Source organism: Triticum dicoccoides, chromosome 5A, assembly GCF_002162155.2.
Source record: "Triticum dicoccoides isolate Atlit2015 ecotype Zavitan chromosome 5A, WEW_v2.0, whole genome shotgun sequence".
NCBI lineage: Eukaryota > Viridiplantae > Streptophyta > Magnoliopsida > Poales > Poaceae > Triticum > Triticum dicoccoides.
This window is the reverse complement of record NC_041388.1, coordinates 145,460,893-145,478,036: the sequence shown is the minus strand read 5'-3', so window position 1 is coordinate 145,478,036 and position 17,144 is coordinate 145,460,893. Positions and strand designations below refer to the sequence as shown.

The 17,144-nt window shown below is 47.2% G+C and overlaps 1 protein-coding gene across 1 annotated transcript; it reads left to right on the top strand.

Annotated features, from left to right (window-relative positions):
- The first annotated feature begins 603 nt into the window (after positions 1 to 603).
- LOC119297104 (SKP1-like protein 1) lies at positions 604 to 2,086 on the top strand. The gene is made up of 2 exons (XM_037575030.1): positions 604 to 1,080; positions 1,702 to 2,086. The coding sequence occupies exons 1-2, from the start codon at positions 727 to 729 to the stop codon at positions 1,873 to 1,875; spliced, it is 528 nt and encodes a 175-aa protein (XP_037430927.1). The 5' UTR covers positions 604 to 726; the 3' UTR covers positions 1,876 to 2,086.
- The last annotated feature ends 15,058 nt before the right edge of the window (positions 2,087 to 17,144 follow it).

Sequence of the window (17,144 nt, the reverse complement as noted above, 5' to 3'; positions counted from 1 at the left end):
TTCGCCTAGCCGCTACCACTGCCGAGGAGGAGGAAGGGGAGGTGGTGGTGATGGTGGGTGGTGGGGCTGTTGGAACAGAGGAGGACATTCACGATGCATCGAGGAACTACAACGTTGGTCACGTACTTGCAAAGGTCGGCATTGGAGGAGACGAGGAATGGCATAGAGGAGATGGCCGGAGAAGGGGGTCCTGGTGGTGGTGGGCGACCGCGATAAAGAGGAGGCATGTGTGGCATTGGGGCGCGGGATGGTGTGGTGCCCACCATGCTAGATCGGGATCCACGACTGGCTGGAGGACGTTGGGGGAGGGATGAGGTTGCATGGGGAGACAAAGTGGTTTTGTGCAAAAGAAAAGAGCGGAGTGGCGGAAGCCTTTTTGTAAAAGTGCAACCGCTGGCCTTGCATGCGCTAGATATAGATCGGACGGTGGAATATGTACTCGGACCCTTGCTCCTATAGATCTCATAAAACAAATCCCGTCCAAATTTGGTTCGATTTGGTTTGGTAGTACTTGTCTTCGTTTCCTTGTGATGTACGATAGATAGGTGTCCATTCATGTGTTGCCCCGCCTCAATAAATAAATTCCCCTAGAACCTAGCCCAGCCCACCCCACAACAACTAAATCTCCCATCTTTTCCTCTCCTCTGCCGTCGTCACCGCCGCTGTGTTTCTAGGGTTTCCCCAATCCCCAATTCATCCGCCCCCACCTTAGCCCAGATCCAGCAGATGGCGACCGTAGAGGCATGTGAGAAGAAGATGATAATGCTCAAGTCGGCCGATGGCGAGGAGTTCGAGGTGGAGGAGGCAGTCACCATGGAGTGGCAGACCATCCGCCACATGATCGAGGATGACTGCGCCGACAAAGGCATTTCGATACCCAACATCAACTCCAAGGTCCTCTCCAAGGTCATCGAGTATTGCAATAAACATGTCCTGGCCAAGACAGTTGACGTCTCTAGTGGAGCCACAGGTGCTACTGCGTCTGACACCATGGCTCCTGCCGCCCTAGCCGAGGACCTCAAGATCTGGGACGCAGAATTCATCAACGTCGACCCTGACACCCTCTTCGAACTCATCAAGGTATGATATCCTTCAATTCGACCATTTAGTTTTTCTAGATCTACTTTTTCTTGATGTTCCCCTTTTGGCACTCGAATCTAGATTGGGCTTGCCCGTCTTGCTACTGTTTATATTAGATTGGATGGACTCCTCGTACAATAATCAAGGTAGATTTGGTTCGATTCGATTGGACTAGATTAGGTTTAGATTATACATGACTATGATTTATTAGTGATGTACACATTGGTCGGCCATACAAAATCCTAGTAAATAGGTTAGGGTATCATCTTGTGATCTGATATGTTTCATTGATATGTGTATGTCATTGTTATGTGTAACCTATGAAGCTTTATTATGATCAGTGTGAACTTACCAAATGCACTATCATTGTGCCAGCAAATTTTATGTGATTAACATGCAGAAACATCAGATGATAGGTCACTTCATGTGTTGTTTTATGTTTTATGATTATGCTACATATATTAATGCTTCTCTCTCACATGATAGGTCACTTCATGTGTTGTTTTGTGTTTTATTAGCTTGTAACACATCTTAATGCAAGACGATCTATCTAATTATCCATGTTCTATAGCCATTAATGCTTCTCTCTGACACCCTATGGTTCTTTCTGCCCCCTCTCAGGCTGCAAGTTACCTCGACATCAAGGGGTTGTTGGACCTGACTTGCCAGACTGCTGCAGACATGATTAGTGGCAAACCTCCAGAGGAGATCCGTAATTTCTTCAACATCGAGAACGACTACTTGCCAGAGGACGAGGAGAAGATCCGCAGGGAGAACCCGTGGGCATTTCAGTAGAGGAGCATCTATGTGGTGTTGAATGAACGCTTAGTATTTGTCATGTCAACCTTTTAACTGCACTCTTTATGTTTTAATTGGTTGTAATTACACTGGAGTCTATGAAGTGGTGTCGGTGAACATCTTCAGTGTTTATGCTTGCGTGAGCAAAAAAAGTATTGTGGTCAGTGGCCAACACTTGTCAAACATCTTAGTATTTTCATAAGATTAATTCTGACATTCACCTAAAGCACTCATGTCAAGTAACATTTTCTCCCGAGCCAATCCGAATCATTATTTTGTTGTTTAACAGGACAATATGCTTTATGTTTTATCTTCAAGGTAGATTACATGATGTTGCATAAACCATTTGAAATGCTAACATACCCATAGAATTCTTATAAGAAGTTATTGATGGTACAAGGTACTGTGGGTGGCTCACCTCCTGGGAAGCCAGACGATAAACCGACTTCAATGCCAACCAGGCCCAAGGGACATGATATGATCCTAGGCTGAGGAAGCTGATCTTCCAAAACAATCTCCACCAACTTTTTGATCAAGAAAGGATCACCAATCTGGTCACCCTCTTAGCGGTGACCCTATGTGACACCCCAAAAAATTAACCATGCTTTTGTTAAGTAAAACGTGGACAGAAATAAAATTTTGAATTATATTAGGACTTTTATTATTTCTAGTTTCTTTTCTAATATTCTTCCCTCCATATAGAAAATTTGAAAAATATTGTGTGTTTGAGAGTGTTCTTAAATCATTTCATTTTACTTTTAAAATTCAGTAAGAAATATTTCCATAATAAAAGTTTGCCCAAAGATTATCTTTTATGGTATTTTTTAAACTTTAGAATGTTTTTGTTGCACTAAAACTAATTCAAATAATTTCTTTTGGTGTTTAAAGTTTTCTTGTGATTTATATATGATGGTTTTCTTTTCACAAATATCCTGAAAAGTTTCATATTTTAAATTATTATGGAAGTAATTTTTTCTTCAATTGTCTAATTTTTTTTATTTTTTTTTAAAAGCTGGGGCCCTTTTAGACCCAAATTTATTTCAAAATGTGTTCTCAAGCACCTCCCCTGCCCTATGGCAGAATCCATACCTCATTCTACCCACACAAAAATTTCTTTTGTTATTCAAATTATTTCTAAACCCAATTTTCCAACAATTATTGATTCTTGTGGATTGCAAAGGAACTATGATCTCCTTAGCACTTCTGGCCTCACAAATCCTACTACAACAAAACATCACTACCCTCATTCAATTTCTTAAAAAACATTCAGGTCCATAGTTCAAATAATTCAAATTCCATTTGAATGAAATTTGGACCAGATTCATATTCCTTGCTTAAAACCCAATCTCTCCTACTCCAACAATTCTGGAACTTTTACAGCATCTTAGAACTGCATCAGAGAGCCTCCACAAAAAGTTTCAAATTTTTCAAAAATGCCTAGCTAGCATTGGCATTTCGTCGAACACCTTCTGTGCACCATACTGATTTTGGGAAAAAAATCAGAGGAGCTCTTCCTCCCCTTCATTGCAAACCTTCTAGACTACGCCCTGACCCACTCGCCAGTCGATAGCACCGACCAGCGGGGCACCAGACCGGTGCAATGGCCGCCGGCCAAGCCACGGGCAGCCGCCAGCTAGCCACTGCCACCGACGCGCCATTACACCCCGCACTACCGAGGCCTACCCCTTCCTCCACGCGGCACTACCTCGCGACACCAGACCACCGTCTAGACAGCTCAGGCCCTGTTGTCAGTCGCCGGAGTTGGCGTCGTCCGCCATGGCCGTACGGGAGATTCACTGTGGGCGAGGCGGTGGAGCTTGGAATCGAGCGCGCTGGCGCTTTGAGGAGATTCCACCGATCACATCGACACCCACCGTCCACGCGCATCGGCCATAGCTACCTCCACCGGCCAAATCAACTCCGGCGTGATCCGATCGTCTCCTATCATCGCCGCTCGGGTTTTAAAACGGCAATCCAAGCCCCGTTTTGAGCACACACCACCTCCACCCATTCCCAATCGCACACCAGAGGGATCTAACGGCCTCGGGGAGGTCTTCTTCCCCAACTCCGGCCGCCCGATCCGCCTTTGATCCCGAGAAGAAACCGACGCCGTTCGTCCACCTCCACCTCCACCTCCCAAATTTCACCAGTAGCCTCAAAATACGTTTCTTCATCTGACCCGTGCGTCAATTTGACGTTCGGAGGTCCCTCTGATGAGATCCCACATCACCCGAAGCCGCCGTCCGCCGGAGTCGACCTCGCCGTCGTTACGCTGCTCGTCGGCGACCAAATACACCACCCACCGATGCGGACAAGCACCCTGTGCACACCTGCACCACCGCCATCCCCTGGATCGTCGTCGATCGCTGCCAGTGACCACCCCCTCCTCCCCTCTGTTCTCGCCCGCGATTTTCAAACCTGACGGGGGGACCCATATGCCAGGATTCTATTCTTTTCCGTCTAAATCGCTGGCGCGTTCGGCTTAGTACGTTTACCCTGCAGGGAGACGTATTTATGTCCGGACCGTTTTCTTTTTAAGTTTTAAATTAAAAATAGATTTGACTACAACTTTGACCGCCTTTAGTTTTTAAAGCACAACTCCAAACAACTTGATTCTTTTTCTGTTATTCCTAAAATTTTATCTAATTTATCTTAGTATTTATTTCAAAAATTTACAAACAACTTTTTGTACTATTATGGTTTTATGTGAGATTTGCATTATTTTGAAAATAGGAAAGTGGAGGGAACATGATGTTTTCAAAGCTTGTGAACTACACCCAACCTTTCTGCATGCTCAAGGCAAGCACCTTTAACACTTGATATGGTGAAAGTTTGGTTGTTTGCTTGCTAGAATAATTTTGATCATGTGTATGGTAATTCAAATAAAAATTTGCATAATGATATTTAGGCATGTGAGGATTCTTTGATAGAATTGTTTCACTTAGACATGACATGAAATCATGTGGATGTGGTTATTGCCTCGTGACACCCATGGCTATATTTGTTGTGACTAACATGTAGGAAAGAATCTGTCACTAGTGAAAGTGACCGTGAGACATGGATCTCGTTGTGACGAGTATGAATAGTGAGTGCATGTTGGGACATGCCATGGGGTGGCCCTGTTGGGTGCCACCAAGGAAATATATTGTGCTAATCATTGCAAGAAAATATAAATCTCCTGAGTTGACCATAGATCGAATCATGTTCCGGTAACCCCCATACTTGATTCATGCTCCCACTTGTCCCTTCCATAGCTAGGGTACGATTTAGTAAGTTGTTAACCCCTTTCCCGCGCACACCATACAGAGGGCCATGATGCGGGTTTCCCGGTTCCAGGAATAATGCCAGTCATCGGGTCAGGGGGCATGGGTGTTTCCGGCGGAGGCCGAGAGGAGGGCACCCCTTAGTTAGCGCGCGGTATAAATTGCGATCCCATGCAAGGTTGTGACCTCTCCGTCTTAGAGTTTTCTTGAGAGATGCTTTCGGTGATTCTCGACATCAGGAAATTTAAGTTGGTGTGTGCTAGTTAGGTGTGTTGTCAACCGAAAGGTTGTAACTGGAATTAGTCAATGTCTCGGTGTTGACTAAAGAAATTGTGGGTAAAGGGTACAACCTCTGCAGAGTATAAAACCTATTCAAATAGCCGTGTCCGCGGTTAAGGACTACAGTCTAGGATCGGTCAAGTGTCGGTCTTAGTGTTGGTCTTCAGAGGAAAAAGGAACTAAATCAGAAACTGGTTATGATTTACGATGGAAGATTGTGATCACTAATGTTATTATGGACTAACCCTTTCTCTTATATTAATTGTTGAGTATCTCTGGGAAGGTTTTACCACCTGGATACTCGTGTTTTTATTTTCTTGTAAGCCCTTTATGAGGCGCCGCTTCAGACACCCGACTGTGGCATTTATTTTCAAGACCTTTCGAGGCGTCGCTTCAGACACCTGACTGGCTCATATATTATTTTCTTTTGGAATTCACCGGACGGTTCTAGCACCTAGAATTCCCTTTGCCTTTAATTCCAATTGAAGTAAAGCCCTTTGTGTGGCGTCGCGAAGACATCCAACTGTGGCATTGTTTTACCTTTTTCTCTTGGATTCCTTTGGGACGGTTCTACCTCCTGAGGCCCGAATCTAAATTTCTATGCAACATTATGATTTACTTATACCTTACTGATATTAGTTGACAACCTTTATTAATTGTGCATATATAATACTTCACATGATAGCATTAAATTCTTATCACGACATGGTAGAATATACTTAGAATTAGTTGCATGCATTCTGCCTGCTTTTATTATATCTTTTGTTCATGATATTTGCGAGCACATTCAAGCGTACTCACTAGCTTGTACTTGGCTATTGTCTTGGCCAAATTTACAATTCGGAGACGAGGACTACGAAGACACCTTGCAACCTAGAAATTGTTGATAGCAGCCACGTGAGATAGAAGTTAGCTAGGCCAGTTGTTCCAGTGGGAATGGAGTCCCATCAACGTTGGAGATCCACGAGTCGCTTCCGTCATCCACCACTAGAGATCCTTGATATACTCAATGGACCTTTATGGTCTTGTATTCAAATTCTTGTAACTACTTGGAATTCTATATCAAGGAAGTGTCCACCAACAACAGTAAAATCCTGGGGACGGTGATGACACAAGGGTTATTTGCTGGGATTTTATGTCTTAGAAAATCTGGCAATGACAATCTTGGTACCAGAGCTAGACTGACCATTGGCTAATCCTATCATAGCCTGGTCACTGTCCTTAGGTCTCCACACCATCCACATCCTTCCGTGTCCATAGTCAAGCCCGTCCTATCCGACAACCTGCAGTGGCCAGTCGACACCTTTCAGCAGTCGGTGCCCAACCTACCTCCCTAACCAACAACAACAGTAATACGTCACATTTTGTGATTTATATCTGCGACTTTGACCCCGACCACTCTAGAACAGAGCCGATACCCAAAATTGTACCCACACTGAAATATGTTTCCTAGCCAGACACCTATATAAGAGACCACTCTCGTGACTATAACCACCATCCCTCACTTTGTACACTGCCTCCACAACCATTTCCCCCATGTCGCACCTTGGGATTCATCTGAGAACCCTAGATGCAACCCCGGGTAGTTTTGTCAATATATTGTGGGATTTCACCCGCAACACTCTTGGCTCCACTCAACCACCCTAGTACGAGCTATTCAAATCGAGGATCAACCGCAACGCCTTGAAATATTAGGTAGTCGTGCACATCCCACTAGTAGACCCAAACCAAGACCCTACAAATGTCGTTTTCATTGGGAAATCTATGCGAACTTCGGAAATGGCTATAGAAATTGCTGCCTACGAAGTGATTACCCGTCTTCGGTTCGCAGTGCCTCGTTCTAGCGAAAGGGGGTATCACTACTACACGAGCCGTGCAGCACCCAAAGAAGAAGCATCTTTTCCCTATGGACAATCAGAGAGAGATCCAATGCTGGCCAACCTTGTTCAATATGTCATCACACAGGAGCATTTGGCCCAGCAAGTGATGGACTTCCTCCAGACTCTTGCTATTTTGAATCCTCAGATCGTCATCGACAGACCACTATTGCCAAACTAAGGAGGGAACATTCTCCGACCCCTCCATCAAATTTCCCCGAAGGAAGAAGGATGTGTCCCAATGCCGGGGATATTTCCTCAGAACCCTAGCAATCTTACCTTTGTACCATAGACACCATGGTTGTGATCGTTAGTCTAGTGTTTAATTGTATGATTTGATATCTGTGTCGCATCTCAGGATTTACCCTGTGAGTGAATGGTTTGGCTGAAGTTGCATATGAGTAATTTTGCTGCCATGATTTATAATCGATTTTTCACCCATAACAAATCTCAGATTGAGACTTTATTAAGGACCACCACGGCAAATAATTTTACCAACATAGAATTAATTCACGCACCGCCACGACATCCTGCTTGCAGCCACACTCACTCCACCACATGCACGAAGTGCAGAGACCACACACCCTTGGCACCTAATCAAACACCTCATTTGTCGGATCACTAACACCACACCATAGTTTTTCATAGAAAACTTGTGGGTCTTATTTATGCGAAACCTACCGCCACATGCACTAACAATCACTCTTAACCGACACTAATGTCTAGTCCTCATGACCACCGCCGCCATGGGGAGCCACCACTCAAGTAGTAGCATCATGGTGATCATCTAAAACCATCGCACATAGGAGTAGCGAGATACCAACCAACGCCGCCAACATCCCGACCAGGAGAATCATGATCACATTCGAAAATATGTCCTCCATTGGGGTTTCACCTCGACCTCCTGTAACAAGAAGAAGGAAGAAGAAGGGGAAGTGAGGCAAGGTGTGAGGTAGAAGAGAGAAAGAATCACGGTTGTTTTTATAGCTCGATCTCGGTGCACGGTGAGCAAACTCCACCAGCTCCACTCGCCGCTTGATTGCCGGTGTTTGGAGGCGAATCCGCAAGCAGTGCCGAGAAGGTGCTGGCTCATGAGGTGAGTGCACGCTGCACCAGTAGCAACCATGTTGCGCACTACCGCAGTACGGTCCTAGATGTCCTACGCTCTAGACGCTGCAGGTGGAGAAAGCGCGTGCGAGAGAGAAGGAGAGGAGAGCTGGAGGAAGAAGAAGAGACTGACAGTGGGCCCAGGGTCCACGTGTCAGTAGAAGAGGGCACTGTACACTAGAGTACGACAAGTAAAGTTTGGAACTTCAAATCATACTTTTTTCAAATTTGTCGTATCTCTAAATAGCAAATCCTCAGTTTCCCTAGCCGTAGAACTAAAATCCACCACACTAGTACCTAACTGTAGTTGCACCAATTATCAGTACCTTCACTGTAACTGTGTCTAAATCGCGTCAGTCAGATATTTAATTCAGTAGTATCACCTCGGAGAGGTAGACGTAATTCTGGTGACCACCTTAACAAATCTCGAGGACGAGATTTTCTTTAAGGGGGGTAGATTTTGTAACACCCCAAAATTTTAACCATGTTTTTATTAAGTAAAACTTGGACAAAAATAAAATTTTGAATTATATTAGGACCTTTATTATCTTTAGTTTCTTTTCTAATATTCTCCCCTCCATATAGAAACTTTTGAAAATATTGTGTGTTTGAGAGTGTTCTTAAATCATTTCATTTAACTTTTAAAATTCAGTAAGAAATATTTCCATAATAATTTTTCCCAAGGACTATCTTTTTATGGTATTTTTCAAACTCTAGAATGTTTCTGTTGCACTAAAACTAATTCAAATAATTGCTTTTTGTTGTTCAAAATTTTCTTGTGATTTATATACGATGGTTTTCTTTTCACAAATTGTCGGATTCGGGGCTCCACAGACCCAAGGATTCGAACTCTGGGGTGCATGCGAAGAACTTAACCTCCCCAGTCTACCAACTCGTCGATCTCACGACCTAGCTCAATGAACTGTGGAAGAACGGGACAAGGCAGTTTACCCAGGTTCGGGCCACCTTGCGGTGTAATACCCTACTCCTGCTTTGTGGTGGATTAGCCTCGAGGTGGGCTGAGGATGAACTAGCACAGTGGAAGAACAACCTCAGGAGGTGTGTTCTTGTACGTGTGAGGGTGTGGATGGTCTGAATCCCCTCTCTATGGTGGTGACTAGGCTATACTTATAGTGGCCTTGGTCCACTTCCCAAAATGAAGGCGGGAAGGGATCCCACAACGGCCAAATTTGAAGGGAGACAACTAGTACATCTTATCCTGGCGAAAGGTGGTCTGCGCCTGCAAAGCTTGTGGTCATGACGTTGTGGTGGGCTCGGCGATGACCTCCGTCCTGCCGTCCTGGCGGTCTTGGTCTTTTAGTATGGAAATGGAAACCTTTGGTTGATTCCTTGGGACTCCGCGCCTGCGCTTGCCTCTTTAGCACCAAAGAGGAAACCTGCTGTACTGCGCCCGCTGGTGCCCGCCTGGCCTTGGTCGTCATGGCTTGCATCATCTGAACCTCACAAGCTGAGGGCTCGCATGGAAATCTCCACCCCTCAGGAGTGAGCCCAAGGAGGCCACTCCTTCTAGAGGTCTTGGCGTCGTTCGCCTCGCGAGGCTTGGACCCTTGCGAGGGTCTTATGTTGTTGGTGCTGAAGAGGGTTGTACCAGGCCATCGGTCGAGTCACGCCGTGGGCCACAGGCAAGCAAATCTGGGTACCCCAGTTCCCAGAACACTGATAGTAGCCCCCGGGCCCAAGGCGCACTAGGACTTGGCCTCTAAGCAAAGCCAAAGGGCAAGGGCGAAGCGCCGCGGGCCCCAACCGCTTGCGTCCTCGGTCGACGCGTGGTGCTTGATGGGATGTGGGCGTCTCCACCTCCCCATGCTGCCTCGACAACCGTTCAACTTGACAAGAGCCTGCTGCATGTGAAAAGATCATCATTACTGGGGATCATGGAGGCCGACAATTGGCCTCCCTCTGGTTATAAATGGGGGGAGGGGCAGAGCCCCCTGCTCATCTCCGCCTTCTCACTGCTTGTTGCTTCTTCTTCCTTCTTGTCATACTGTCTTGCCGAAGCGCCCATGGCGCCAACGAGGAGGTTTTCTGCTGCGGAGAAGGGAAAAGCCCCCAAGGAGGGGTCGGGCTCGCCGCCACCAAAGAGAGGTCGTGGGTAGCCTCGAAAGCACGTGGCGACCCTGATAGCGGCCTCTCAGGGGCGCGGGCGCATTCCTCCGACGGCCGGCGTTGCCTCCGGCAGCCGTGGTGGGGCTTCCTCCCGCGGCAGGGGCTGACGTGGACAGGGCGACCTAGGCGATGGGGGGAGGCGCGCGGCGATCGTCTGGCCACCATGACCGCGCTCCCACTCGACCGACATGCCTGTGGAGTTCATCATTTGGTCGAAGAGGCCAGCGGGCATCTGGTTCCAGCTTCCGTGCTCCTTCACGAGCGCGCTGCCGACTGGAGGGCTTGGCGGCCTCTGGTTGCAGGCCGACAGCTGTTGTAGCAAGGCCTCGTGGGTGGATGTTAAAGTCATCACCGCTGGCAATGTGTTCCTGAACCGCAGGTGGCAACCATTTGTCCGCGCGCGTGGTCTGCATGGGAGGTGCACCCTCCACTTCAAGTATGACGGCGCCGCGGCCCTCTACATCAGGGTCTTTGGGGAGAGCGGCCGACGTCTGGGGTGCTTCCCGGAGAGCGACAACGACGATGACGGCGACGGCGAAGGTGCTTGTCACACCCTGATTTTCATGCCACAACACTTAAGCTAATAAATCATGATAAAATGTGGTTTGACAAAAACTTTTGATTGTTTGGTCTTTGTTTGATTGAATTTGCTTTGCTGTTTGCAAGTGCTCTAAAAATCAAATAAATCCTCCAACCCATATACTTCATCTCCTTGATCCAAAACTTTGCCCAATGTTCATGCCATGTGTATAGGTTAGAACATAATTTTCTTGTAAAAATAATTTGGCCAAAAAGTATTTTCTAAATTAGGTTTTCCAAAAGCCCCTAACTTGAGACTTGAACTACAAGTACTTAATGAAGGATGTGAAAAATCTTTCAAAAATTATAGTTGACTCCTATTAGACATAGGACACCCATAAACCACAAAAAATAATTTTAAAAGTTATTTTCATATTTTATTTAAAGGCTTTTTCTTAAGGCCAGAAATGGTATTTAATAGGTTAAAATTATTTTAAAGCTCTAAAAATATTTTATAAAAATCAAGGAAATTCAGTGGACATATATTTTCCATATATACGAGTTTCAACACATGGTCATGTTCAAATTATTGGTCAAACCCCTCAAAAACCCTTTCTGGATATTTCAAGCTTTTGAAATATTTACACAGGAAATTTCTTCATTAATTCCAAGAAAATTCTAGCATGTCACATATGACATATTTTATGATCTTGCAAAGCCTCATGCCTTTCATATCAAGAAAACATCATCAAACCCCCTCAAAACCATTTCTGTCCTTTTCCAAGTTTGAACAACTTTGCACTGCCAAACATGTTCAAATGCTCTCAAACTTGGTGCACATTTTCAAATGGTGTAATAATGCATCTAGACCAAATGGCACAAGTTGGAGAGAAGGATATCATGATCAAAGTGTTCTAAAACCCTTCCTGTCCAGAACCAAATTTGAACAACTCTACATTGCCAAGTGTCTCCTTTTGATCTGAATTTTTGTGGACATGTTAAAACCCTCAAATTATGACACTACACCAAGTGGTGAATCAAGGAGAATAGATTTTCATGACTAAATCTTGGAGAAGCCATTTCTGTTGATTTCCAGGGTTTACTAAAGTTACATTGGCCACTTTGCCCAAATGAGATCAAATTTGGTGGAACACCCTAATTATATGTTCCATTTCACCCTGTTAATCCTCATGTCAAGTGGAACCCATTTGCTTGACCAAACCACCATCAAACACCTTCTAGCAGAATTTCCAAATGCATGTTTCAACCCCTTCTACTAATCTCCATGAGCTAAAACTCTTCCCACAGCCTCTTCTGGTCCTCCTCTAACTCCTAAATGCTTTGCTGCCCAAGGATCAATGATTAAGGGGGGAAGAGACCCATTTTTCTTCCCTGGACAACAATTTTCCCTCTTTCTCTTAACCCCACCGCTCCTCAAGTGGCTCCCCAGGGCATCCAATGCCACTTTCCCATTGTTTACTCTCCCCTGTAGCTGCCACACACAAGTGGACGCGCTGGTGCGCGCGAAAAGCCGCGTACGCCGGCCAAAGACGTGCTCTGGAGCACGTTATCACGCTCCCGACCGTTGACGCCGCGTCCCCCGACCACCTCAAGCCTCCCCCTCGCGCCATTCTAGGCCCTCGATGTCCCCAACACGACAGCCGTGCAGGCCCCCTCCTCTCCCCCTCTCTCTCACCCCCTGCTGCCCGTGCACAACATCGCCCGGCTCGGCCAATGGGCGCACGAGCTCGGGACCCTCCTGGAGCACGCCCTGCTCCCCCTTTCCTTCTCCCCGACTTGGACCATGCCCACGAGCGCCGTAGACAGCCCCGAGCCTCCTCCCGTGGCCACCACGGCCATTTCCGTGGGTGCCCATAGGCCGCGTCCACGGTGAGCCGTGGCCTCGCCATATAAGGCCGCCCTAGGCCTCCCTCTGGAGCCCCTTCGCTCTCTCTCCCTCCGAGCGACCCCTTGACCAACCCGCACCTCCTCCCATGCCCTCCAACCTCTTCCATGGCCGGAGAAGAGCCGCCGGTCATCGCCTAAATTCTCGCTGTACGAGCCCCCTCTCTCCACTTATGGCGGTCATTGCATCACCGCAACCACCACGGAGCTCCCCCACACTCCATTTACACTCCCCGGAGGCCGTGGCGGCAAGTTCATCCTCGGCGGCACCCTGGTTCGCCGCACCCGAAGCTCCTCCTCTTCCCGGGCTCCCCCGCGGGCGTGATGCACATGTACACGTGCTCCGCGTCACGTTGAGTCCGCCGGTGTGCCGGGCGCTGTCGGAGGTGGCCCGTGCCGCCCGGGAGAGCACCGGTGCCCGCTCGGCCTCACCTCCCCTGCCTCTGCTCTGTTCGAGCGGGAGGTATGTGATGGCCTGAGCGCTGGGCCCCGCGCGTCAGCGACCCAGCAGCTGGGCCCCGCTATTTAAGTGGAGACGGGCCAGGGGAAATCCGCTTGTCCTAGTCCAAGGCGCACTCCTGTAACGCGCCTCCGACGTCACCTCTCCCCACCCGCGCGGCTGAGCCACTGGGCCGGCCCACTGTCTATCTGTCGCCCAGTGCTCCGGATAAGGGTAATGCCTTATTCTCTTTTCTTTTTCCAGATAACTTGTAAAATCCATAGATAAAACATCCTAACTCCAAATTTGATGATTCAAATTTCTGGTGACTCCATAAATCATGCTCTACCTATTGGTCCAGCATGCACATTTTTTCAGAACACTCCCCTTCACACAAATCCAATAAAACCCCATCTTCCAATTCTGTGATGAAATTTAGAAAATCACAGAGAGCTCTAAATTGATCCAAATGCCATTATTCAAAATCCCAGATACTTCTATGTTCATAACTTAGTTTTGAACATTTTTTAATAATTTTTGTGCCACACAAAATAATGAACCATTTCTTCATATTTGTCAACTTTGCAAATTCATAGGGAAGTCATTTGAACTCCAAATTAAGTGGAACCAACTCCTAGGAGATTCTAAAATCATCCTTTGTTAAATGGATGCCATTGCTCATTTTTCAAAAATATATTTCTGTACACTTCTTGCAAATCCACAAATCCCTCGATTCCATCGGATTGAAATGTTCAGAGATATCCATTGATCAAACCCCAATGAAACCACTTTATTCATTCCTCATATGGCCAAGGGCATCCTAGAAAAGTCCAACTCACATTTTTAGAGCACTTTTATTTCCTACCTTGTTGTGTTGCTTACTATGATTGTTTCCGACATTAGTTGACGAAGTAGACGAAATACTTGGAGATGGACCAGAAGATTTGAAGACTCTGATGAACCATGCAAGCAACCCTTTGACCATGTTGAACCCTTTTATATCACGAGAACATTTGTACTGTTTCATCGAGTGCATGATGGTTCTTGAATGGCAACCTTGCTGGGCTTGCCTCTATTGCATACCCGTTGATACTTGCATTGTTCATGACTCTATCCTTGTTTAAAGTTGTGCTGATGGATTGTAGAAATATGCTATAGTAGTTGGCTACACAAAAGGTGTCAAGGTTATGCATGGAAAGAAACAAGTGTGGATGACATACTTGCATATAGCCCAGTGGGTGCCACTAATGCCCCTGGGAGATGATGATGAATTAGGTCACTACTTGGTGGAGAGGTAGTGTACCGAGGCTTAATGAAAGTGTTGTTTACAAAGACGGATTAGATTTAAGATTGTCTACCGTCCCAACCAAACATGTACAACCACACTAGCCCTTATGGGACGGGGCATTATTGATTACCTAGTTCGTGCTAGCATGGATGCCCCCATTACTAGTGACGGGAGTGATGTGGTCACTCTCGGGACGGGATTGTGCTTGGATTGGCGGCCATGACTGTTTTCACAAGGCACCGGACACACCGTTGGTACCCCCGTGCATGTGAGATGTGATGAGTATGGGAGCGTGGCTCCACCAAATTAAATTGTGAAAATGTTTGGCACGGGGGCTATTACCAATCGAGTGGACTGTATGTTGGTCACGACTAGGGAAAGGTAGTGATCGGGTGCTTACCCCGGGTACTTAAGGTACCGTGGGCCGTGGATGACACGGAAGCTTCCCGGATCTTGTGGATAAAGTGTGCAACCTCTGCAGAGTGTCAAACTATTCGAATAGCCGTGTCCATGGTCAAGGACAGTTGGGTGGTGCTTCTTAGACTATGTCCATAAGTTTCTGGAAAACAACACGGTTTGGTAAATCTGTTGACGTGATTCGTGAGGAAGTCATGGTGAGCTTGAGCATGAGTTGTTCATAACTCTTTCTCGATGTTGATGTTTGTAACCTCCTGATACTTGTTCCAGACACATTCATGTCCGTGATAAATGATGATCATACTTGCATGAGAAAAACTAGCTTTCCGCAAAAATGCCAAATTAGCAGTAGAGCCTTGCACAATTATTCTGTTATCACTCTTGGGTTGCTTGCGAGTACATTCAAAGTACTCATTGGCTTGCCACTGGTTATTTTATTGGCCAGGCATGAAAGAACAGGATATCATGAAGAATACTTCGGTGACGAACATGCGAGCTAGGACGTTTCCCAGTCAGAATGCCTGTAGGGTTAAGGCATATGACATCGGTCCAAGTTATCGACGAAGATTTCCGCTGTGAAGTTATACTCAAGACTTGACCATAATGGTCATATTTTATGTAAGACGGTATGTATGGATGTAAGACTCTTGTTATTCAGCTTCTCTGTGTTCAGTTAGCATTGATCTCTGGGATCACTTTACACGTGCATTCGGTGATCATGACTTATGAGTCGGGGTCCCCACAATGCCGCTGCCGGTGAGCTTTCCCTTGGCAATGGCTCCAGCAGGGGGGCTCCTCCTCTGGGCAGAGCACGAGCGATGCCGACTACGACGAGCCGCTGCGCCGCCGGGCTCGGATCAGGGAGGGCAACGAGCCGCATAGCCAGCACACCGTGGTGAAACAGGAGGAAGACTCCGACTGAGCTCGGGTGTTGCCGGGGCCGAGCCTTAGGAGTTGCCGTGGTCGCATGACTTCTTTCATTACCTCTTTTCTCCTGCATTGAAAAAAGTAGAGGGCCCTGCTGGGGTGTGTAATGAACCATGTCGCTTGCGTCGTTATGCTATGCTCATTTATATTATGTTGTGATATCCGCATTTCCACTAGGTGCGGTTAGGGTAACTTAGCTTGATGTGCTTGAGGTCTACTCTTACGTCGCGAGGGCGTGCCTTTCCAGGGGCATCTTCCAGAGCTTCCTTCTTGAGGAGCCGAGAGTCGTTGGGCCTTAGAAGACGTCTTGTAGCTGCAGGGTTAGAAAGCCTCATGAGGTGTCTCGTCCTACCTCGGGCAAGCTCCCAAGCATGGACTGGTTATGTCTAGCGCACCACGTCGCGATGCCTGGATGCACGGACTTAAGAGGGTGCACATGTCCACGAGCTCGTTCGAGGGCGTCTCGCGAGGATTAAGGGCGCCAAAGCTGGGGCGGCAAGGCGTCGGCAAGGTGTGGTCGCGGGCGAGCCCAGATGCGCACACCATACCTATCCCCTGCGTGCAGGACGCGCGAGGAAGAGCGACAGGCAACTACCGCTCCTCCTGAGACGCGATTGGAAAGGCGAACAAAAAGCAAAAAGAGAGAAAATTTCCAACACTGGCGAACAAAAGACACAAAAGCTCCAAATTTCATTCAAGAAGTTGCAAACCAGCTAAAGAAAGCAAGCAAAAGAACAGCCACGTCCGGCACCTAGACTAGTCTTCTTGTCTTCCCACCAGCGCGGAGCATGGGGCCTCCACTAAGACGTGGGTGGGAGCCCCCATGAGGCCCAGGGGCAACACTTAGGAGACTCCAAGGCATGTATAGCCCCAACTCATTATTACGTGAGAGTGTCACGAGTGGAGCCCTTTACAGGCGCGGGGCCTTGCTTGTGCTGGATGTTCCAAGCGTTCTAGATCCTATCCTGCGTCTCCAGGTGCGCGGCGCTAGGCTGGAGACACGGGTGATCCTGAACGGGCCCTCCCACATGGGCGAGAGCTTATGCAACCCTTCTCTGGAGAGCACCCACCTTAGGACGAGATCACCCACCTCGAGCATCCTAGAGCAGACGTTGTGG